This window comes from Anas acuta, chromosome 10 (assembly GCF_963932015.1).
Source record: "Anas acuta chromosome 10, bAnaAcu1.1, whole genome shotgun sequence".
In the NCBI taxonomy this organism is placed as follows: domain Eukaryota; kingdom Metazoa; phylum Chordata; class Aves; order Anseriformes; family Anatidae; genus Anas; species Anas acuta.
Window position 1 is genome coordinate 12,319,265 of NC_088988.1, and position 22,553 is coordinate 12,341,817.

A 22,553-nucleotide genomic window follows, 5' to 3' on the forward strand; every position below is an offset into this window, starting at 1 on the left:
GGGCTCCCCAGCAGCCGAGCGGGTCCCGGGGTGCCACGGGGGTGACAACCGGGGGGTGTCCGTGGTGGGGGGCAGCTCCTGGTGGCACAGATTGACACGGGTGCTGGTGGCTGGTGGCAACGGGAGGTGCCCGTTGTGGGGACAGGGGGTGGTGAGAGGGACGGGTAATGGGGTTGGCACCAGCGGTGCTGCTGCAAGGCGGGCACCGAGCCGTGCCGTGCCGAAGTGAGCCAAAATGAGCTGCACCTGTGCCGTGCCAAGCCGAGCCGAAGCGAGCTAAACCGTGCCGGGATGGGATGGGATGGGATGGGATGGGATGGGATGGGATGGGATGGGATGGGATGGGATGGGATGGGATGGGATGGGATGGGACGGGATGGGATGGGGTAAGATGGGATGGGACGGGACGGGACGGGACGGGACCGAACCGGGGCGCACAGAAGCGAGCCGAGCAGCGCACAACCAACCCCAAACCGATCCCATCCGCTCCGCTCCGAGCCCCGCCGTCCCCCCCGGTGTCCCCGCTCCGTCCCGGCCAACTTCTCCCATTGGCGAGGCTGCGGCAGCTCCGCCCCGCTCCGGGCGTTTATAACCGGCGGGGCGGCGGCCGCACGCGGCCGGGAGGCGCTCCCGGTGCCGGTGCCGGTGCCGGTGCTCGGGGGGCTGCCGGCGGCGGCGGCGGGGGGCTCGGGGGGCTCGGGGGGGGGGGCGGATGGAGCGAGCGGAGCGCTGGGCGTACGGCGCGCTCTGGGCGGCGCTGGGCGGCAGCCTGGTGCTGCGGGCAGCCCGGAGGGACGTGGTGCTGAGCCGGGCGCTGCTGGTGCCCCTGGCGCTGCTGGCAGCCCTGCAGAGCCTGTGCCGAGCCTGCCTGCCCCTACCCCTGGGGCTCGCCTTGGCCGCCGCCGCCTCCTGCTTGCTGCTCCGCCGAGCCCCGCCGCGCAGGTTGCTGCCGGTGGCGGGCAGAGCCGTGCTGGTGACAGGTGAGTGAGTGCCTTGGGGGGGTTCCCCCCGAGCTGCGCGGTGCTGAGGGTGACGGCTCGCCTCGGTGCTGCCTCCTCCTCTTCCTCCCCCGGGGAGCCGCTCGCACCGCGTCCGGTCCAGCCGGGGTCCCCCCTCCCCTTCTCTGCCCTCTCCGGGAGCTGCTGGGGGTGGCCGAGGCTGTGCCCCCCTGCTCTGCAGTTTCCCTGTCCCCAGGATGTGCTGCTCAGCCCCTGCACGCCTCCTCGGATGCGGAGATATCGTGCGCTCCCAGCTCAGTGCCTTCATCCTGGCTGGATTTCTTTGGGGTGTCCCCGTTTGCAAGCACCTCGCGTCCCCTCTCCTTCCTCCTGGCCATGCGCATGGGACAGCAGGGGCAGCCAGAGCCCCATGGGGCACAGAGGGGTGCAGGTGGGCACCCCCGTGGTGGTGCAGGGCTCGGAGAGCCCCCAGCTCACCCCAGGAGCTGCAGAAGGGAACAAGCATCCTTGGCTTGTGATGGGGAGCACCAGCCTGAAGGGCTCGGCGGGCAGGTGGGAAGAGGAGCAGCTCGTGGGAGCTCCGGGAGGCCTCCGAGGAGCGGGGCAGCGGATGAATGAATGACTGAATGAGCACAAAGCCTGGAGAGGATGCGTGCGTGACGGCCACACGCAGCAGTCCCCGCTGCTCGGTGCCCCGTGGCTCACCTGGCTGCTGGCACACCGGGTCAAGCCAGCCCCGGGCCTGGCATCGCCCGTGTAATGGGTGAGTCAGTGGCTGGAACAAGGTGTTCTTGCCCCGGTGTGCTGAAGTGACACCTCCGTGGCTCCGCCGTGTTTGCTCTGGGCTGTAAATACTTTGTGGTTTTACAGGTTGGAGGCGCAGCTGGCCGGGTCGGCGTTTCCTTGCCGCTGCTCCGGCAGGTGCCTGCGACGGCGCGGATGCGAAAGTCTGGGGCAGCATCAGCCCCCCCAGCATTTGCATGCCAATTAGCCCGATGCTTTCTGAGGATTAATCCTGCTCCTCCGGGCAGGCTGGGCTGCCGGCTGCCCTGGGAGAGCGGCAGTCTGTGTGTCCTCCTGCTGCCTACGGGAAGCAAAACCCCTCGGAGGGAAGGGAGCAGGGCTGGGTGCCTGGGGATGCTGGGCAGAGGCAGCAGCTGTGGAGCTCTTTGCTCTCTGTGCTGCTTGAAAAATGGAGCGGGACCTTCCTGGGACAGGCTGGGAGTCAGCATCCGATGCTTTGGCTCCATGGAGGTGAACATCCATGGCTTGGCTTCCCCTGGTCCAGCACCTGGGCAGGGTGAGCTGCAGCACAACTCCGAGCAAGGGCCCACGCTGCCTCTACCTGGCATGGCTCAGTTATGAGCCCAGATCATCCTTTGGTCCTTTCTGGCCCTAGGGGATGTCTAAAATTCAAGGATTCCATCAAAACAGCCCAAGAAAAGTGGATTTCAGTGTTTGGAGCTGTGCAGCAAGGTGTGTGTTGGATGAGGAGCTGAAAGGAGCGGATCTTTGCTCAGACTGTGATGAAGTGAGCAGCTCCAAAATAACACAGAGCATTCAGCTGCTGCCTGGGGGGGTTATTTGGTTATTTGGGGTGGTTTGGGCCCCTCGCATCCCTGCTCCTCCCCGGTGCCCACCAGCCTGCGGGGCCAGCGGGTGTCCGTGGATTGCCCCAGCTCCAGGCAAAGCACCTGGGTGAGCAGGGGCAGGCAGCGGGTTTTATGGGAGCGCAGCAGGTCTGGGTTGGGAGCATCGTTCCTCCTCCTTCCCCGCTGCAGGGGAAACTCGTTTTTCCTGGTGAGGCTCTCTGGTTACAATCGCATGCCCCATTAACAACCCGAAATGGGTCAGAGCCTCAGATCGTATTCAAGGTTAGCGGCGGTTTTGCAACTTGAGCGTAGCCGAGCGGCGCTTCGGCGTTTCCCATGGACTCACCAGATGTTGAAGCATCTGGTGAGTGCAGCAGGACGGCGTGATTCAATCCAGATGTCCGGGCTCGGCTCTGAAGGTGAACCGCTGTCCTTGTGAGAGCGGCAGCATCGCTTCCACCCCGACCCTCTGCGCTCTGGGTGCTGTCCTCGGCCCACTTCTCCTTCTGTGGGTGAAGACTTTGGAGCTGTTCAGCACTTAGCGCACGTGCCGGGGAGCAGTTGTTGGAGCCGGGTCCCTGGGCACCCCAGTTGCTGGGGATGAATTCTGTCCTGCTGGCTCTGCAGGGCAGTGGGTGCTGGTGCTGAGCACCCAGCACCGTGGGGATAATTGGGTTAAACGGGGGTGTCCCAGCTGCAGGTTGCTCCATGCTTCCAGCTCCTGCTTTCCATTGCTCCCAAGTGCTGGACGCAGCATGTCCAGCCCCCAGGAGTGTCCAGGACGCAGCGAGCAGCTCATGAAGGCTTGTGGTGAGATGAGCAAAGCTCTGTCCTGGGCTGTGCTGAGCCTCCTGCAGCTCCCACAGCCTGCGGTGGCTGTGCCAGCCCCTGGGTGCCCGGGATCCCCGTCAGCAGCTGGCTGCAAATCAGATCTCTCCCTGCAACTGCCCTGGTTTTCCAGGGTCTATTAAAAATTAACAGCAGGGACAGCTATTCCTGTAAGCTGGGGCAGGGGGGGAGCGGCAGGACCCAAACCAAACACCCCAGCCCTGGTGCACGAGCAACCCTTTGCATTTAAAAAAAAAAAAATCGAAAAAAAAGCAGCACTTAACTTTGGTCAGGGGTAGAAGCATCAGGTTGTTGTGCTGGGAGCGGAGCAGGAAACCTGCCTTTTCTGCTTCTCTTTGCAGCGCTGAAGCTCTCGCCTCGCTCTGTCAGCAGCTCTCCAAGGCTTTAGGATCCTTCTTCCCCCCTTGATAAGCTCCAAAGCCAGCGATCTTCCCCAGCCCACCACAAACATTTCGGGGCGTGCGCTCAGCTTTTTGTCACCGATCCATGAAAGGAGCCCTCTCAGAGCCCTCTAATGACACAGACCCGCCGGGCACCGTGTGTGTGTGTGTCACCAAAAAGCGATGAGCACAGCTCATTAGGAGGAGCAGCACAGCAAAGCCGCACGCTGCAGGAGGACGGAGCTGGTGGCGAGACCCAGGCGGGCTCGCTCAGCGCTCAGGGTTACGCAGGGACATGAGAGCAGCAAGGCAGAGGCTTCGCTGCAGAAATGAGAATGTCAGATGGTGCCGAGTGCCTCGGAAGCGGGGAAGTGTAGGCAGTTGCTGCCCTCTGGGCCAACGAGCAGCACATCTGTGCCGAGACCCCGGGTTGTGTTACCCGCTGGCTCGCCCCGAGCCGCGGTTCTGCTTACAGGGGCTCACCTCCTGCTCGGTGGGGTGATGCTGCAGGCTGCCGAGCCCTGGTGAGCCATTTACCTTCCCATAATCTCCCGTGGTCCATGCTGGAGGGTTGTAGGGCTTTCACCCCTTGCCCTCTCCCACTTTTCACCCCCCGGTATCCAGCCTGAGAGCGCAATCTGAGCTCCCGCGGGGTGGGAAGCGTCAGGGACCTTTGCGGTCAGGCTGTAGGCACGGTTTGGGGTTGTTTTCCTTGACTCTTGCCAGAAGTGTGCCTGCTGTCTCCTTCTCCTGTTCTCCCTGCCCACTGCAGCCTCCAGCCCCTGTTCTTCCCCCCCCCCAGCCCATGCGTGCCTCCACGTGCATCGTATCACTCCCGCTTCCTTGTTCCCTGGAGAGCTGCCAAGCCCCAGCCTTTTATCAACTTTCTTGGTCGGGGCTGGCTTTCCTGTCGCACATGGTGCCGTCCCTGGATTTGGCTGTAATCTTGAGAAGCACTTTTCGGCTTTACAGGCTTTGCTGCCACGCGCCCCCCCCCTCGCTGCGCCGCCGACCCCCCGGAGCCAGATGGTGGGAGCTGCCCGGGCAGCTGGGGATGCCGAGGAGGGACGGGCTGGTGGCTGCCCGGGGAAGAGGTGCCAGCCCCAGCGGCTTCTTTCTTTCTTTCTTTCTTTCTTCTGCTGGTGGTGATTTTTCCAAGCTGGGTCTCAGCTTCTACCTCAAGCACCCTTGGGGAGACCTGTGATCCCTCTCCGATTCCTCCTCTCCAGTGCCGGGGCTTTACTTTGCCATGCCACGCATCCATTTCTCGCATCCTTTCCCAAAGGCACCGTGACCCGTGGTTGTTCCCTCCCCAGGTCCCAGTTCCCAGGTGGGGACAAGCCCTGTAACCTGGTGCGTGGCCATCCCACGGTGACTTGTCCCCATATCAGCTGGGACACTGCGCTATGCCTTTAGCAGCCTGTCCCAAGCAGATGTGCGCATGGGTGCTGCCCTGTGCCCCATCCTTCAGCGTGACCGTGTGCCCAGAGGTGCTCCCCGTGTGTTTTGGGGACAAGGCACCAAAATAGGCTTGTGGCACTGAGCTGCTTAAAACCATCCAAAGCCAACTGAGCCACAGCACGGTTGGCTTGGGGGGGCCCTCAGCGCCCACCCCATGCCACCCCCTGCCACGGGCAGGGACACCCCCACCCCAGCAGGCTGCCCAAATCCCCATCCAGTGAGCGCCGCCAGGGATGGGGCGTCCCCAGCTTCTCTGGGCAGCCTGTGCCAGGGCCTCACCACGCTCAGAGTGGAGGATTTTCTCCTAACATCTAATCTAAATCCCCCCACTTTTAGTTCAAAGCTTTAGTTTAGCGCGGCCGTGGCTCCAGTTCGTTGTGGTCATGGCTGGTGGAGATTCCTGGCTCTCCAGCCTGGATCCCACCCCGTGTCCTGGCCTCCCCGTGCTGTGGGAGGCTGGGTTGCCTTCGGTGCGGGCTCTGCTGTCCCTTGACGTGTCCCTGCTGCTGGCCCTGCGTCCTTCGCAGTGACAGCTCCCGCTGATGGATCGCCCTCGTGTCTCGTGTCCCTGGTTCGCCGCGTTCCGCCCGAAGGTGATTATTCACCCGGTTATCGCTGAGGCTCTTCACAACTTCCTCTTCTTGGGGGGACATAAATTCCACATTAGCTTCGAAAGGAACACGCTGTGCCATCGCCATCGGGCGGTGTTTGCGCTCGGATCTGTCACCGCCTCGCTCGTCCCCGCCTGGTTCCTGCAGCAGCCGAGGGGAGCGGGCGCGGGGGGTGCGCAAATCCCAGCCCGTGGGGGGCCGGTGCCTCTCGGCGAGGTGCCGCTTCTAGGAAATTCTCGGCACACGCTTTCTGTGAAACCCCAACTCTCCGCAATAGCTCCTGCTCAGAAGAGGCACTTCCTCCACCGCCGTGGTTTGCTGAGCCTCCCTTCAGCCCCGGTGCAGCAGCAGAGCACCGAGGTCTGCCCTTGGCACCGGGGGCACGCGCCCTGCAGGTCCCCTGCTGTTCCTCACCAGCAGCTCACGGTGCCGGGTCGGGTTGTCTCCTGGGATGTCCCCCGCCCATTGCTCCTGCCTCTGAGGAAGACCCTGGTGCTTTTGCACAAGCATCTGCTGAGCCCGTTGATGCAATATTTGGGCTGAGCTCGGCAGATCTGGGTGGCAAGCAAGCTTGCAGCGTGCTGTGAGGCTCTGCGCAAGTGGCTGGGTCAACCCAGTCCTTGAGCATCGCACCAAGCACTGGTTTTGCTCAGCACAAGGTGCTCGGGCTCGTCCCTGTCCTGGCTGTTCTGCCGTGAGTGGAGCTCCTCACTCCATCACCCCTCGTTTGCAACCCGTGGTGCCCAGCTTTTGGGGCTGGGGGCAGGCTGCTGGTGGTTTTTTGGTGCCTGATGTCTCCCCACGCTGATTTATCTCATCCCTCCTCCGGTGACGTTGAGCCCCCAGTACTGACGCACTGGAGCGGGTACCTGCTGCTGCGAAATGGGCTTTAATTCGGGAGCCCTGCTCGCGCGTCCTCCAGGGCTCCTCTCCATCTTCGCCGCCGCGCCCGGCTGCCGCTGGTTGTCAAGGCAGAAAATCAGATTTTCCCCCGCTTCTCTTTGGTTTGTTAAGTGAAACATATCCTCCCAGGCGGAGGTTACGGCACATAATGCTCCATAAACACTCGGCTGATCCTTTGTAATTCATACCATCTGGCTGCTCCAGCCCTGCCGCAGCCGGCAGCCTCGTTCCCCAGCCCCTGCTTGGGGGCAACAGGTCCCAGAGAGCCCCTTGGGGCTCTTTTTTTTGTTCTCTCGTGGCTTTTTGGGGGGATGTATGGGTGGTGCGTCCCATGGATAATGTGGCACAGGGATGGTGCATCCCGTGGATAATCCATCCCATGGATGGTGCATCCCATGGCTGGTGAATCCCATGGATGATGTGTCCCATGGATGCTTTGTCCCATGAGGACCAAGAGCAGCCAGCCAACAGCATCCTTTTTCCGTAAGGACTAGGATCGGGGCAAACATGAGCCAAGGTCCAATTTCAAATTAATCCTATTAAAATCCAGACGTTTAATTTAAAGGCTCTTCGTGGTCAGACTTAAAAAACAATGGAGGGATGGGGCATGGGGCTGCTCCCCAGCTCCCCTGGTCCACGAGCCCCCACCATGGGCTCAGGGTCCCAGTAGAGGACACACCACTGCGGATGTGTCAGGGGCACCCACCCATGCATGGGGCGATGTCACTTGCTGTCCCATTTGCGTCCCCTCACCAGGAATTCAGGGCTGGGACACTGCTCACCCCAAAAGACCTCTCCCAGGGCATTCCTTGCATCCCCAACCCATGCACTGGGGACAAGCAGTGTGGGCTGGGCTGCTGCCACCTTCCACCACTCCCCACCACCTCCTGCCACCCTGGGGCACGGGGGCTGCTCCCGGGGGACCCCATGGCACGAAGCCACCCAGGGCACAGTTTCCTGGTGACGGGGAAGGGGATGGAGAGGCCGGGGCGGCTGCGGCGGCTCAGCTGCTGCGGGCACAGGTGCTGCTCCGGTCCCCTCCCTCGACGTGGCCCTGCCAAGAATTTGTTCCCTCTCGGCACGGGCTGACATCACCCGTTTATCGCTCCCCTCTCCAAACGCGCTCGGCATCCGGGAGGTGTTGGCCGCGGGGCCCTGCCCCATACACACGGGCTTTTGTCTTCGCTTCTTCCTCCTGCCCACCCCGTGCGCCCCTCGGGGTGCCCGTGTCCCCTGCCTGGAGCGGCAGGGATGTCCGGCTCCTCTGTCTTTGTGCCGTGGATGTTCCCCACCTGTTGATGCTGTTTCTTGCTGCTCTCTCCCTCCTCCTCCTCTCCATCCCAATCCCGAGTCCCTCTGCTGAGCAATGTGGCCCCACATCCCTTGAGACCCTCGAGGACAAGCTCAGCATGACCCCCCCACCCCCTTTGCCACTGACACCCGTGCTCTGCCTGCATCTGTCCAGCATCACCACCCGCAGCACCCGTCCCCTCCGTGCCACCACCGTGTCCTGCCCTGGCTGCGGGGCTCCCTCCTCTGCAAGGTTTTTTTTTTTTTTTTTGTGGGGCAGGGGAAGGTCACCGCCTTGGCTGGGACCGGGGGCTTCCTTCCATCCCCGTGCCAGGCTCAGCCCCGGCAGCGTACGGAGCACCTCCGAGCAAAATGTCAGCCTTGTTTAGCTTGGCATCCCCGGCAGGATTTGCGCTTGAGCCTCTGGAAACAAGCAGCTCAGCGCGCTAATCCGCTTGGCCGCGGCGCCCGGCCCCCCTCCGGCTGATGGTGTCCTTGGGGCCGGCACCGTCCTCGCCCTGGGCTTTGCTCGCACGAGACTCCGCGACCACAGGGCGCAGGAGGAGCTTTTGCTTTGCACCCTCTGGGATTTTCCACCTCTTCCAGCTTGGAAGAGGTTCAGGCACCTTGGGAGCAGGGCTGGTGCTTTGGGGGATGCTCAACCCCGGGGGCAACCCCTCTCCAGCGGGGTCCCTGTGGGGTGAGCAGGTCCCACGCACACCCCCGTGCTCTGAGATGTGACCCTGTGGGGATGAGGACACGCGGCTGGGGGGAAGCCACCCCCACACCAGCAGCTCTGCGTCACGTCCCGTGTCGGCGGTGGGCACGGGGGGGTGGGGGGTTGTGGTTTGGTAGCCGCCTTGTCTCCTGGCTCAGATCTGCTCAGCAAAACTGCGGCGGGCGCCTTGAGCACGTGTCCGGCCCCGGTGCCGGCTGCGGGAGGAGACCTGAGACAGCAAAACGTGAGCACTCTGCATAGCCTGGTTAAGCACCCCCCAAAAAAATGTGCCTGGACCAGAGCAGGAGAGCAGTGGCTGGGCGCTCAGCACCTGCAGTTTTTTTGCTTGTGCTGGCGAGGAGCATCCCTGGGGCTGGGCAGAGGCAATGCGAGGAGCGCTGAGCATGCGGCGTGGTGAGCATGCACTGCACCGAGCCCGAAATGTGCCGAGTAGGCAAACGGGAAGAGCCTGCCATGTGGGGAACATGCAACGCGATGAGCGCGCACAAAATACGAGCACAAAAAATATGACGAGCTGTGCAAAGAGCATGCAGAGTGACGAGCACGCCAAGTGACGAGCGTGCAACGCGCCGCGCATGCGAGGTGCTGAGCGCGCCGAGCACCGAGCACACGATGCAGGCAGTGCTCATCCCCATCCTCATCCTCTTCGCCACCCCCAAAGCTGACGCTCGGTGCCCAAATGCGCCGCAGGATCCGGCCGAACCTCCTGCAGAGCCCCCGGGGCAGGCTCCCGTCCCCGTTTGCAGCCTGATTTTGCAACCCGGGCTTCGTCTCCGCTCGGCCCCTGCTCCGAGGCAGGCGCTGGATTGCCGCTGGCTCGGGGCCGCAGCGTGGGAGGGCCGGGGAGGGGGGCAGCTCCGCCGGCAGCCCCTCGCCGCTCGAAGCAAAACCATTTGGCAGAGCCGGGGCTGGGACGGGGGAGAGCTGGCTTCTGCGGCCTCCTCGTGATGCAGCATCCTCCAAAGGACGCGTGCCCAGCGCCTCGGCTCAGACTGGCCGGCTCCAGCGCTCCCCGGAGGGGCGCAGCGGCTGCGGTCCCGGGGTTTGCTCCTCGCTCCGTGCCCAGCCCCGTGCTCGGGGACATCGCAGGGTGCGCGGGTGCTGGGCACGGCTCGGGCAGCAGCACCGGTGCTTTTGGGGGTGAATTCGGCACCCCTTTTCCTTTGCTCCTGAGCCCAGTCCCAGCAGCCTCCCTCCCCCGGTCCGGCCTTTATTTGCCTTTTCTCACGCTGAATTTTTGCCACGGCTGTGTTTTCCCATGTCTCCCCTCCCGGGAAGCCCGGCAGCGCGTTAACCTCCTCGGCCGGCCACCGCCTGAGACCTTAAATAACACCAGAGCATCGCCGCCCTCCTCCCGCCAGCCCCGAGCAGACTTTGTGTGTGTGTGTGTGTGAGAGACTGAGAGAATAAATTAAAACTTCCGAAACCAGCCTCCGAGGCACCACAAACCCTCCCAGCAATTGCTCCCAGCGCTGCCCGGCCGCGCTTTCTCCCTTCTCAGCAGCCCGGGCCAAAACAAGCCCGGCTCCCGCTGCAGCCTCCCTTTGGGGATTTATTTCTTTAATTATTTATTTTGTCTCCCTGGGATTTTTTTGGGGGGGTTTCCAGGTGTTCTGAGGATCCGGCGTGCAGCGGAAGGGGTGCCGCTTTGTGCTGGGACCGGGAGCTTTCATGTCCCCGGGGAAGGCAGCGGGGAGCCCTGGGGACACGGCTGCGTGCGCTTTTATTTTCCAACTTTATCTTTATTGCCGTTTTCTCCTGCCCTGTTGGGCAAGGCGAAATGCACCTCCGGCCCCTTCCCACCCGCTGAGCACCGCGGCGGCCGGCTCCGGGGCGTGTTATCGGGCTGGCGGCCGGCCAGGCTCCTTTATGGGTTTATGACGCAGCAATAAAGTTGATGGGAGATGGGGACCCGGCCGTGGACACCGAGCCCAGCACAGCTTATCGGGCTGCCCCGGTGCTGGAGCAGGCAGCGCCCTGTTCCTGGCTGGGGGCGATGCAGCTGCACGCTGGCTGCAGGTGAAGGATATGGCCCCGTGCCTTTTCTTTTCCAATTACTTTTTAATTTTTAATTTAAAATCAGGGCTGGCTGCGTTAACCCCGCTCGCTCCCCCCCCCTCTCCGTGCAGGTCACCAGCTGTCCCTTCGTCCTGCCCCGTGCAGGTCACGGGTGCCCCCAGGGAGCCACCCAAGGGTGCCAGGGCACCCTCTGGGGCCCCGCGGGAGGGTGCAGGCGATGGGGCTGGCCTGGCAGCGCTCCCCCTGTTAATGGTTAATGCGGTCAGGCAGCTGGGGCGGCGCGGGGAGCTATCAGCACTGCCATCAGCCCCGGGAACACGCTGTACCGGGCCGGCTGTTTGTTTCCATCCCCGTGGCACCCATCTCCCCGCCGGCAGCACAGCCCTGGAGCTGTGGCTCTGCTCCGGCGGAGGACATGAGGGACGTCCCGCGGGGATGCTCCCCCGGGGCTTGAAGGTGGCAGGAGAGGACCAGAATCGCTTTTTCTTCCCCCCCTCCCCTTCCCCGCCAGGTGCTGCTGTGTTTTTGGCCACTTTTCAGGAGGCTGAACGTGTTCGGGGAGCTGCAGCATCTCCCAGCTGGGCTTGCGCCGGCGTCTAACGGTGGCTGGCGGAGGGGGTCTTTGGGATGCTGTACCCAGAGGGGGATGTTTGGGGGGTCCCCTGGCTCCCCACGGGGCTCTGGGATGTGAACTGGTGCCGGTTCAGAGCCCGCCAGGCCGGTGCCTCGCTGTGCCCGCGGGTGCCGAGCCTGCCCTCAGCGGTTTTATCAGCTCCTCGCATCAGCGGCGCGCTCGGGGCGATGGGTTTGCCGATAAGGGAGTGTTTTCTTCCTCCCATGCGAGAGAGAGAAAACAGCAGCTTCGTGACCTGCGGGTGCCCCAGGACAAGGTCACGTCCCCAGCGGCTGCTGGGGACCCTGGGGCTGGGGGTGTCAGGGGCAGGGGGCACGCGTCTGGTGGCTGTCACCGGCCACCACGGGGCTCCTGTTGGCTCTTGCAGGCTGTGACTCCGGCTTCGGGCAGGCGACGGCGCGCCACTTGGATGCTTTGGGTTTCCGCGTGTTCGCCAGCGTGCTGGATCCGCGGGGCCCCGGCGCCCAGGAGCTGCAGAAGAGCTGCTCGCCCCGGCTGACGCTGCTGCAGATGGACCTGACCAAGCCCGAGGACATCCAGCGCGTCCTGCAGCACATCCAGGCTCACACCAACAGCTCAGGTGGGCGCCCGTGGCACCCCCGGTACCGCCTACAGCCCCCCCGGGACCTCTGCTTGTGTGCATCCTTGGCTGCAGCCACGCTAAAAGCTCCGTCCCAAGGCACCCCGTGGCTCCGGGGGGGCAGGGTTCCCACCCGGGCCACTTTTTTTTGAGCGTCCCCCTTCCCCCAGGTCTCTGGGGTTTGGTGAACAACGCCGGCTTCAACGATATCATCGCGGACGCGGAGCTCTCACCGCTGGGCAACTTCCGCACCTGCATGGAGGTGAACTTCTTCGGCTCGCTGGAGCTCACCAAGGGGCTGCTGCCCCTGCTCCGCTCCGCCGGCGGCCGCATCGTCACCGTCAGCAGCCCGGCAGGTGAGCAGCCCCGTGAGACGTGGGCACACGGGGACGGGTCGGGGAGCAGCACCCCGGTGCGCCAGGCTTGGGTGCACGGCGAGCATCCCCAGCTGGACTTTTGGTAACCCAAACCTTTGCGCAGAGGGTGGGTGTGCAGCCCAGAAAATAGCCCCTCAGGGGTATTTTCTGCGTGGAGCTGCGTGGGAGCCGTGGGTTTGTCCTTTCTCCCCTCCAAGGTGACCTCCCGTTCCCCTGCCTGGCAGCCTACGGGGCATCGAAGGCTGCCCTCAGCCTGCTGATGGACACCTTCCGCAGCGAGCTCCAGCCTTGGGGCGTCAAAGTCAGCCTCATCCTGCCCGGGTACTTCAAAACAGGTGAGAGGCACCCAGCAGGTGGACCCGGAGCCCCGGGGAGGGACCCAAGGCAGCGGGGGAGCTGCGGCTGCAGGGTGCTGTGAGCGCAGGGGGGGCATCCCCGGCCACCACCCTGGGGAACGGGGCCAAATGGGTTCAGGGCTGAGTCCTCTGGGGTGTGTGGGTGCTGGTACCTGTGGGAGGTTCGGTCAGGATCAGGACCTGCCCCCTGCTCCTTTATCTCTGGGATGGCTGAAGGTGGTGAGCACCATCTCCAGCCACCGCCTCTCCACGGTCTTTGAGCGCCCACCCCGTGGCAGATCTCCACCGGGGTTTTGGAGAGGTTTTTTGGACACGGCCGCATGAGCTCGGGCACCACGGGGCAGGACGGGACGGGGGCGCCCAGCTCACGGTGTGGGGCTCACATCCCCGCAGGAACGTGCGACCCCGCCTTCTGGAACCTGCAGAAGCAGCAGCTGGTGGCCCGGCTGCCCCAGGAGCTGCTGCAGGCCTACGGCGAGGACTACGTGGAGGAGATCAACCGGCAGTTCATCCAGTTCATGAAGGTGGCCGTGGAGGACCTCAGCGCGGTGGTGAACAGCATCACGGACGGGCTCCTGGCCGCCAACCCCGCCGTGCGCTACTACCCAGGGCAGGGCCTTGGGCTGATGTATTTCATACACCGCTACCTGCCCTATTTCGTCCGAGACTTGTTCTTGAAAGGATTGTTCATCAACCCCAAGCTGCCCCGAGCGCTGCGGCCGGAGCAACACACGGCGGCGAAGGAGGCCTGACCTCGGCCCGCATGCGGTCGCGGGGCAGGAGGGAGCCTTCTCCTGGGATCGCCAGGCACAGCAGCCCCCGAGTGCGTGCGCAGCCGCCGGCATCGCCGCCCTCGTGCACCACGGGGGTGGGGGGAACAATCAGCACTAGACCTAAAACCAAATCGCTTTCCCAAATCAGGCAGATGCAGATCTATTTTCTATCGTGCGAGAATCAACGTTTTTCTAGAGACTTTTCGTTTGTTTTTTTTTTTGGTTTTTGTATTTTTTCTAACCGTGCATCCTGCGACGGGGCCACTCTTGCCTGACTCTGCATCTCCGCACCAGGCGCTGGGACGTACCTGGGGCACTTCTCAGCTCTGTGGCAGCTCCCCGACCGCTGCCGGAGCTGCATCCGTCTCCACCGCCCCGCAGCTGGGTCGGGCGCGGGGCGCTGCGGGTGCTGCCGTGCCAGCCCTGCCTCCCCGCGCTTCGTTTCACACTCCACGAGCTCCCAGCGAGAGCAGGAGGCTGCGGGCACTGCTGAGCTCTTCACCAGATGAACTACGTGATTGTCACTTTTTAAATAAATCTCTTCTTGATAAGCCACTGGGCTCTCGCAGTCTCCTTCTGCGTTTGGGGGTGCCCTGCCCAGAAGGGGCACCCCGAGCCAGCCCCGGGGCAGCCAGGAGAAGCACCCCACCAGCACGGGGCCCTGGGGATGTGCGAGGAGGCGCTGGAGAAAGCAGGGAGAGCGCGGTGCAGTAGGCAGATATTTATTGGTGTGGAGAGGAGGGGGGTCACAGGGTAACAAACACTGCAGAGGTGACCACGGCACAAGCTGGGGCAGAGCCGCTGCTGCCAGGCGGGATGGGGAGCACCGGGAACTCCCCATCGAAGCCCCTCTGCAGCCCCCAGGCCAACCCCGAGGCAGGCAGGGGGTGGCTCTGCCCCGGCACCAGGCGTGCCATACATCCATGCAGCCACCCGGAGCAGGGCAGGGGCTCTCCCGTGTCACAGCAGCAGCCGCAGAGCCCAGAGCCTCGCACCTTGTGCCAAACACAGCTCCAAGCCACGGGGTTCGCAGGGGAGGAAGGAGCTCAGGCGGCTTACGGAGCCCTTTCAAGCTCCAGCGACCGAGGAGAGCAGCTTTTGAGGACGCTGGCCCCTAGTGCAGATGCTGCTGGAGCCGGGAGGAGCGCGCTCCACACATGCTCTGGCTCTGCCCTCACGTTCCCACAGGCTCCGTCCCAGCCCTGGCCAGGGCCGCTCAGCCTGTCCCACCACGGGGTTCGCTACGAGGGATGCGGGGATTACACAGCAGCATTGGCTACGCTACAAATCACACTCCAACTAAATCTCACGGGGACAATGCTGAGGAGGAGGCGTGCTCGGAGCGCTGACAGCGAGGACTCCTGGCCGTGGCGGACCCTGACGCGCTCCTCTGCAGCGGTGGGAACCACTTGGAGGCAGCAAGCCCCGGCTGGTGCTTGCTCTGCGAGCACAAAGCGCATACAGCAGGTTAGTACAGGAACACTACGAGATACACGACAGGAGGCGTCCCTCCCGCTGCACAGGGCCAAGCCTGAGCCACCGGCCCCTCCGGCCCCCTCACTGCACACACAACTCAAAACTTCAGCTCGTGAATAATTTAACTAGCGACTGTACAGTTTCCCCATCCGAGCCAGTTCGACAGGTGGGACATCCCTGGAGTCTGGGCAAGGGGTAACTCGGGGGGCACGTAGAAGATAGACGGGGGTCCCTCGGGACTCCAGGGGTGGGAGGGTCGGGCAGGAGCAGGGTTAGAAGATGGGAATGTAGTTGTCGATCTTGGTCCTGTGCCGCTGGGCGATGCACTCTGCGATCCACACGATGTTGCGGCACTCCTGCTCCTTCAGCTTCACGAAGGCGTAGAAGACTCCGAAGTGGAACTGGTTGAGGAACGCCAGCTTGTTCAGCTTCACCTGGGGAAAGCCCGGAGGAGGACGTCACTTGTCCACCTCTGCCAGGCTGTCCTCTGCTGGAGGAGGCAGCCCAGGCAAGGACGGAGCAGCTTGGAGGTCCTGCGACTTCCCCAGCAGGCTGGGGGCTCCTGGCTCAGAGAGGACAGGCTCTGGCACTTGAAGGGGGAAGGATTTACACCCTCACGTGCTGCCAGAATCCTCCTTTCCCACATAATTACTCTGCTCTTGCTCTTGGTGGACCAAACATCCATCAGCAGCCCCAAACCTGCCTCCCACACTGCTCTAAGCTGTCTGGGTGACAACGTGGGCCCCCACAGCCATCAGTACTGAGCACCACTCCCTCCCTGGAGCACAGGGAGAGCATCCTCTTCCTTCCCCAAACTCTGCTGATCTGCAGCACTGACGCTCGGGAGCATCAGGCAGACAACCTTGCTGCTGCCCTGGGCTTTGGAGGAGGCCCAGGCAGCCACGCTTGTCGAGTGGTGTCTCAGGGCTCACTCACCTCATGCTCAAAGAACCTGTCTTCAAGGGTCTTGTCTCCAGGGTTGCTGCCAGCCCCTTCAAACAGCAGCTTGTACTCCTGCAGGAAGACATCACGAGAGGATGTACCCGATTCCAGTACCCTCAGCAGCGCGCCTGGGCCCCGCGCATCAGACCCACAGCCACAACGTCATCAGCAGAGGACAGAGAAGCCAAAAGTCATCTGTCCTGAGAGCACACGGGCACACAGGATGCTGTGAGGCTGCACTGCACGCACCCCACCTGCGGACCTGCTGAAGACAACGCCAAGAAGGGCAGAGAAAGCCCTTCTTTCATCTGTGAGCATCACAGGTCCAGCCAGGGATCCTGCCCCTCCTCTGAAATGTGCAGTGCTCATGGTGTGGTGCCTGCACACCAAGCACATCCCTTCCACGTACAGATTGGTGTGTTTAGGCCATGCCCCTGCACCCACAAACACTGGCACACGCTGCTTCAGCAAGGGGACACTGAGCTCTCCGACCCCAAATAACAGAGAACAGGCAGCCCCCACCCTAAGCTGTCCATCCACACGCTCCCCCAAGCCCCTGAGAAGCTCTGAGGCAGAGCAGGTCCTTGCACCAGTCCCCCAAAGCACTCACGGGGTAGTAGTCAGCAACGTTTTTGACTTGTTCGTAGTCATCTGCTCTGGCCAGCTGAGCCAGCCCCTCGGGGTAGAGCTTGCCGCAGTGCGGGAACAGCTTCGCCCGGTCCTCCTTGGACAGCTCCGTGCCGAACGAGTTGATGGTGATAATGAAGGCCCTGCGGTCAGCTTCGAACTGCGGGAGAAGAGAGTTTCACCTCGGGCTGCAGGGGCTTTGACAGAGGTTGGTGGGGAACGGTGCTGCTCTGAACAGAGCCGCATCAGAGGGCGGCACGAGCTCGGTGCCTGGGACACAGCATCTGGCAAAATCAGGAGCAGGCAACCAAACCTGCCCAAAGCCATGTGCAGACATTGTTTTCCTAGCTCAGGCTGCACTGGGATGCTGAACAATATCCCGAGCATCAGAAATATGGGCAGAGTGCTGAGTATCACCACGGGAGTTTCCAGACCTACCTCCAGGATTGGACACATGGCATCTGCCGTGGTACCTCCAAGTGCCTTGCAGAACTTGTAGAAGGACTCCAGGTATGCCTGCAAGAGAGAGAAATGAGCGCTCTTCCACCCAGCTTCCTTTACTGCCCCACAGGGCCACTCAGGAGGGGGCAGAAGGCGAGCAGGGATGCTCCCAGACACTTTATAGCACAGCACAGCCTCTCTCACCCCGTGTGAACTTGGACACCAAGCCCACACGAGGGACAGTGCTTCCCCAGGAGCCGGAGACATGAAGGGCTGTGGTTTGGTTTGCTCAAGTGACTGGATGAGCTTAGAGCAGGCAGAACCCCAGGCAAGAAGGTTCAAGCCTATTTTGCTCCTTTGAGTGGTCTAACTCCAAAGCATTCGCTGAAGTTTCACATGGTTTCCTGACCCCGCTCTGGCCTCTCCAAGCATGCCAAGCCACACAACTATAGCTGCAAGACCTAAGCTCAGAAAGTAGCCCTGTGTAAGCGGAGTCGAGATGAGACAGGACATCTGTGAAGGAAACCAGCCATCCTCTGTAATTCTCTTTTCGCACTGCAGCCGCTTGGTCTCCATCCCAACTGGAGCACTGCAGAAATCATACGAGGCTAGGCACAGCCAGGCTGCCTCCAGGAAACGTAATCCTTTGTGGAGATGTACCATCATCCAGCTGGAAGATGACTCCATCTCCCACGGGGAGCCGTGGAGGCAGAGCACAGCTGAAAGTGCTGTTCAGCAAAAACTTTCTCAGAAGAAACCATCATGTGCTAAAACACCTCCCTGCACAGGGCTGCGAGCGGGATCACATAAAAGGAATGGCAAAGCAACGGTGCTGAGACATCACAAACCTCGGCCTTGTCATAAGATGGACCACAAATGTGTGTGCTGGACACCCTCGGCTCCAGAAAAGCACCTGGATTATTGTGTTTGGCAAAGAGCTGTCACCACACGGTGCACAAGGGCACTGCTGGGTGAGCACTGCTCATCACAGCAATGTGATGTGAGCAGCAGCCCAGCTGAAGGGCCTCCACACCAACGCACGCAGCATGGGAAAGGAGCAGGAGGAGCTGGAAACCATGGTGCAGTGAGACAAACATGACCTGACTGCTGTCACGGCCACGTGGTGGGATGGATCCCACAACTGGAGCGCTGGAACGGAGGGCTAGAAACCCTTCAGCAGGGATAGGCAGGGAAGGAAGCGAGGGAGTGGTGCCCTCTGCATCAGGGAAGGGATTGATCGTGGAGAAACAGCCACGGACAGGTTGGGAGCTTGTGGGTGAGGGTTAAAGACCGATAAAGGACAGGTTGTGGTTGGGGTCTACCACAGGTTCAAGGAGCACCTGTGGGTGAGGCATTTGGGCTTCAGCTGCAAGAAGTGCTCTCCTCCTGATGGGGAACTTTTACCATCTGGATTGTCAGCTTGGAAAACGACACAGCAGGCTGTAAGCAAACAAAATTCCTAGAGAACACTGAGGATAACTGCTTGGTTACACAGAGCAAGCAGAGGGGAAGTGTTACGGACCTGGTGTTCACCAGCTCCAAAGAGCTCATTAAAAGAGGTCAAGACCGGAGGCAGTCTGGGCTGCAGCGACAACGCCCTGGGTGAGTTTGTGATCTCGAGGAATAAAAGGCCTGGCAAAGGGCAAAGTCAGAGCCCTGAACTTCCGAAGAGCAAACTTCAAGCTATTTTAAGAGCCAGTAGATGACATCCCCTGGAACGCCGTCCTTAGGGACAAAGGAGCTGAGCAGAGCTGGCAGCTCTTGAAGGATGTTTTCCTTAGAGTGCAAGGACTCGCCATTCCTCGTATAAAAAAGCAATCGGGGAGGGCAGACAACCAGGATGGCTGAGCAAGGACCTGCTGGTCAAACTGAGGCACAAGAAGGAAATGCACACGCAGAGGAATGACAGGGACACGCGGCCAGGGATGCAGCACGGATGGGATGCCATCGAAAAGGACCTGGACAAGCTGGAGAATTGGGCCCACATGAACCTAACGAGGTTCAACAAGGCCAAGTGCAAGGTGCTGCACCTGGGTGGGGGCAATCCCAGACATGAGGACAGGCTGGGAGAAGAACTCATTGAGAGCAGCCCTGCAGAGACGGACTTGGGGGTTCTGGTGGGCAAAAAGCTCAACATGAGCCAGCAGTGTGTGCTCACAAAGATGATCAAGGGGCTGGAGCAGCTCTGCTGTGAGGAAAGGTAAGCACAGAGCATCACCCTGCAGAGCTGTCGCAGGAACAAGGGCACAGATATTGAACTTTGCTTGAGGTCCACAGACAAAGGATGCTGGACAAAAGGTTCAGTCCCAGCTCTGCCCTTCCCAGAGCTCACAAGCAAGCTTTAGGCCTTAGAAGCAAAAATGGGTGAACTCGGATACCCAGCACTGAGTGAGGATCCAGCATCACAGGCATCATGGAGACACGGGCTGCAGGAAAGCTGCGTGGGTACCCTCCCCTGCAGACCCCTCCACAGCTGACATCAATTTACAGGAAACTCTCCGCTGTCCAGAAAGCCATATCCCAGAAATAGCGGTGTGCTTGCACTTAATAGTCTTCAGAAGTCTTTTATTTCCATGACACCACTCAATTACCCTCTGCCTCCTGCTTGTCTTGTTTGTCTTTCACATCCAGACTGAAGGGAGATCTGTGGCTGGGCTGTCCATGGTGACTCTTTCAGCATCATCCACAATTTTCATCATGATTCACTCCCCTTCCAGCTGAGGAACCCAAACCTTTTTTGTAGTTTCCCATACAGAAGTCATTGTACCCAAACCTTTATTATGTCCCTCTCAGCAACTTCTCCTGTTCAGCTCTTCGTATTTTGAGATGAGAGAGGAGAGGAACAGACCAGGACAAATGCACAGGACAAATGCACTACAGACGTACGCAGCAGCACGGTGATGTTTGTGCAGTTCTCCCCTGTCCTACTGTTCAGAAGACTGCCTTAGACAGAGACACCCCCAAGGGTTCATTTAGTGGTAGCAGGGAAGAAGGAAACCTCACTCTACAAGTGGGATGAGGATTCCCTCCTTGCCTCTCCCGTGTAACACTCCACATTTATCCCCACTGATGTGTCTGCTGTACGTTAACTGTCCAGCCACAAAGCTCCTTCGGCAGGTTCCTACAGGCAGGTTGCCAGCAAAGGCTAGCAGCCAGCCAGCTTCGTTTCAAATATCCAATAAAGACACGGAAAAGAAGGAGTAAGCAGCAAAGATTACGATGCTGGCATGCCTCCACTGCTGACCTCCTTCTACTCGAAGAGCTGGCCGCTTTTATCTCCCGCTCCTCATCGTAAACATATTCAAGAACCTTCTCAGTTGCCACTGCTTACTTAAGAGCTTTCAGAAAGAAACAGTTGTAATTGCTTTTGCCCTATGAATCCTCCTCAAACCTCGTCTGTGTGCTTGTCCATTCCTTCAAGAAGTGCCTCCAGTAGGTTTGAGAGGTAGCAAGTGTGCTTCAAGTCTTCCCCCAGCATGCTTACACCTCCTGGCCACGAGCATCTGTCCCAGGCACCCATCTGCTGTGCAGAGCAGCTCCACAGAGACACAGACCTGATTTTACTTCCCTAATCTGCCCACAAAGACTATTTGCATTGTGTTATCCATTTTCCAGACCCTGAGGCTGCCAGTGAGCACCTGTAACCTCTTCCACCCCTGCATCCCTGTGATTTATTGCTGACAGAGCAAGCAGCCTGCCCCTGCTCTCCCTGGGGGCTGCTCGTTAGTAAGATCCAGTCCCAGCACACGCTGAGAGGTACCAGGCAGCGACACTTCAGTTTAGGGCTAGGAAAAGCAGAAAGCAAAGGAGTAGCAGCCTCAGAAAGGAGATGGGAAGGACGTGGCAGCTGGGAGCCAAGGAGAGGGCACCCGCCAGCCTGTTTGCCCTGTGCTCGCCCTGCTCCCTGCCTCTCCCCGGCTCAATAAGGAGCTCTGCACCCTGCGAGGGTGCAGGTATTTATGCGTGCTGGCATACCTTCCATTATAGCAAAAGATCGGTACACGCCAGAGGCCACACGCAGCTGGGCATGACTGCCGAAAGGCAGCAGCTTCTCCCCTCCCTTTGCCTTCTTCCCTTCACGCCTGACCTGTTCTCCACCTCTCCAAACAGGTCAGGGCTTCCTTAGGAAGCAGAGGTCACAGTGACTGCCAGCTGGCCGTGACCGGTCAAAGCAAGGTTGGCAGATACAATCTGCATCCCACCCGTACTCCAGAGAGTGGAGATGAAGAGATAGCCACAGCCTGCACACAAACACACGCTTTTACACTGCCAGCTAAAACCAGACGGGGCCAGCAGAGGAGCTGACAGCTTCCCGTGCAGGCTCAGGACCCGTAGCCCCTCCACGTCCCTGTGCCAACGCTCTCCCCAGCCTGCCCAATTCCTCCACCCCAGCTTTACTTTTGTCTGTGCTGCTCCACCAAGAGCATCTAATCCCTACCACAGCCACTGAAGGCTTGAGGAGATTGTTGGAGACTCTTCTGAAAGAGCTCAGAACAGCCAGGTCCACAGAAGTGCTTCAGCCAAGTTTAAGACCAAGCCACTCTGAATGCAGTAACCTCATGTCCAAACTCACCTGAGTAAGCAGCAGCCTTCTCCTGCCTGCCTGGGACCTGAGGAAGTTTATTTAAAGGCAGAACCTTTGCAAAATCTCATGCACAGACTCTTGACACTGACAACTCCAAAAAAAAATCACTCAGCCTAGCTCCGGTGCCCTGACTGCCGTGCTGGGTGTTCGGGTGCCAGGCCCCTCCAAGGGCATGTTCTTTACTTTCCAGTGGATGTAACTGGTTCTTGTGCACATCCACTCAATCACCACTCCCGGGAAGAAAACAGAGAGGAAGCAAATTTTTGAATCCATTCTAAGAGGAGAATACCTTCTTCCCTCTATTTGAAGAAAGCCAGCCTCTCAGCTGGAGCTCATGGCTGGGCAGAGCTGTGGTCACACTAACTAGGGAAGTTAACACCTCTGTCCCTTCCCAGTCTCATTTACCTTGTAGAGCGTGTTTCGAATGATTTCAATGTTCATTTCATCCAGGTCCTGTTCGGATATGCAGTCTTGGAAGAAAGCAGCTGAAAGAGAGCCACAGAGTTAGTGCTGCCCTAACCAGACCCACGCCCAGCCCTTCCCAGAGCAGTCGGAGAGCCCTCAACAATACCAGGCAGAAGCACGCTTTATGCTGAGCTGGTCTGGCACTCACCTTCAGTGCCATCAAATTACTGTGACTTAAAACCTCAGGCTCCACCACGGCTCTCCAGGCTGCAATCATTTTGGGGGCACTCACCTGGAAGTCTTTCTTCGCCTCTGGAAGAATTTCTTCACCCTTTAGTCCTACCGTTTGGTTAACAGCCCACTCCAGGCAGAAATTCTCAGCATCAGTGCCAGATGAGCCCATGTTAAAAAAAAAACAAACCCAAACCCAAAACTGTTCCCAGATGTAGGCTCTCAGAAGTGACAAGACAGCTTCCGAATTGCCTGCTGCAGCACAGCAGCAGTGCCTATGCATCTGCAAGACTGCAAGTGCTGAGGAAGCTCGTGTGCTTCTT

General features: G+C 60.5%; 2 protein-coding genes across 2 annotated transcripts in view; one reads left to right on the forward strand and one right to left on the reverse strand.

The window, feature by feature from the left end:
- The first annotated feature begins 610 nt into the window (after positions 1-610).
- On the forward strand, positions 611-14,078 carry HSD11B2 (hydroxysteroid 11-beta dehydrogenase 2). Its single transcript, XM_068693751.1, has 5 exons — positions 611-980; positions 11,805-12,017; positions 12,188-12,373; positions 12,592-12,729; positions 13,144-14,078. Exons 1-5 carry the CDS (start codon positions 713-715, stop codon positions 13,500-13,502), a joined length of 1,164 nt encoding a protein of 387 aa, XP_068549852.1. The 5' UTR covers positions 611-712; the 3' UTR covers positions 13,503-14,078.
- A 151-nt stretch (positions 14,079-14,229) lies between these two features.
- ATP6V0D1 (ATPase H+ transporting V0 subunit d1) overlaps positions 14,230-22,553 on the reverse strand; it is a 31,155-nt gene continuing 22,831 nt past the window's right edge. Inside the window, exons 4-8 of the mRNA XM_068693752.1 lie at positions 22,000-22,079; positions 17,007-17,084; positions 16,552-16,728; positions 15,936-16,013; positions 14,230-15,433 (exon numbers count right to left, since the gene is read on the reverse strand). Coding sequence (XP_068549853.1) covers positions 15,272-15,433; positions 15,936-16,013; positions 16,552-16,728; positions 17,007-17,084; positions 22,000-22,079 — 575 coding nt within the window. The 3' untranslated portion in view covers positions 14,230-15,271. The remainder of the gene's footprint in view (positions 15,434-15,935; positions 16,014-16,551; positions 16,729-17,006; positions 17,085-21,999; positions 22,080-22,553) is intronic.

Excerpts from the sequence above, each read along its gene's own strand:
- HSD11B2 (XM_068693751.1), top strand. The coding sequence starts at position 713 with ATGGAGCGAGCGGAGCGCTGGGCGTACGGCGCGCTCTGGGCGGCGCTG. Across the intron at positions 12,018-12,187 it reads GGCTCACACCAACAGCTCAG|GTCTCTGGGGTTTGGTGAAC; the intron begins GTGGGCGCCCGT and ends CCCTTCCCCCAG. Across the intron at positions 12,730-13,143 it reads GCCCGGGTACTTCAAAACAG|GAACGTGCGACCCCGCCTTC; the intron begins GTGAGAGGCACC and ends ACATCCCCGCAG.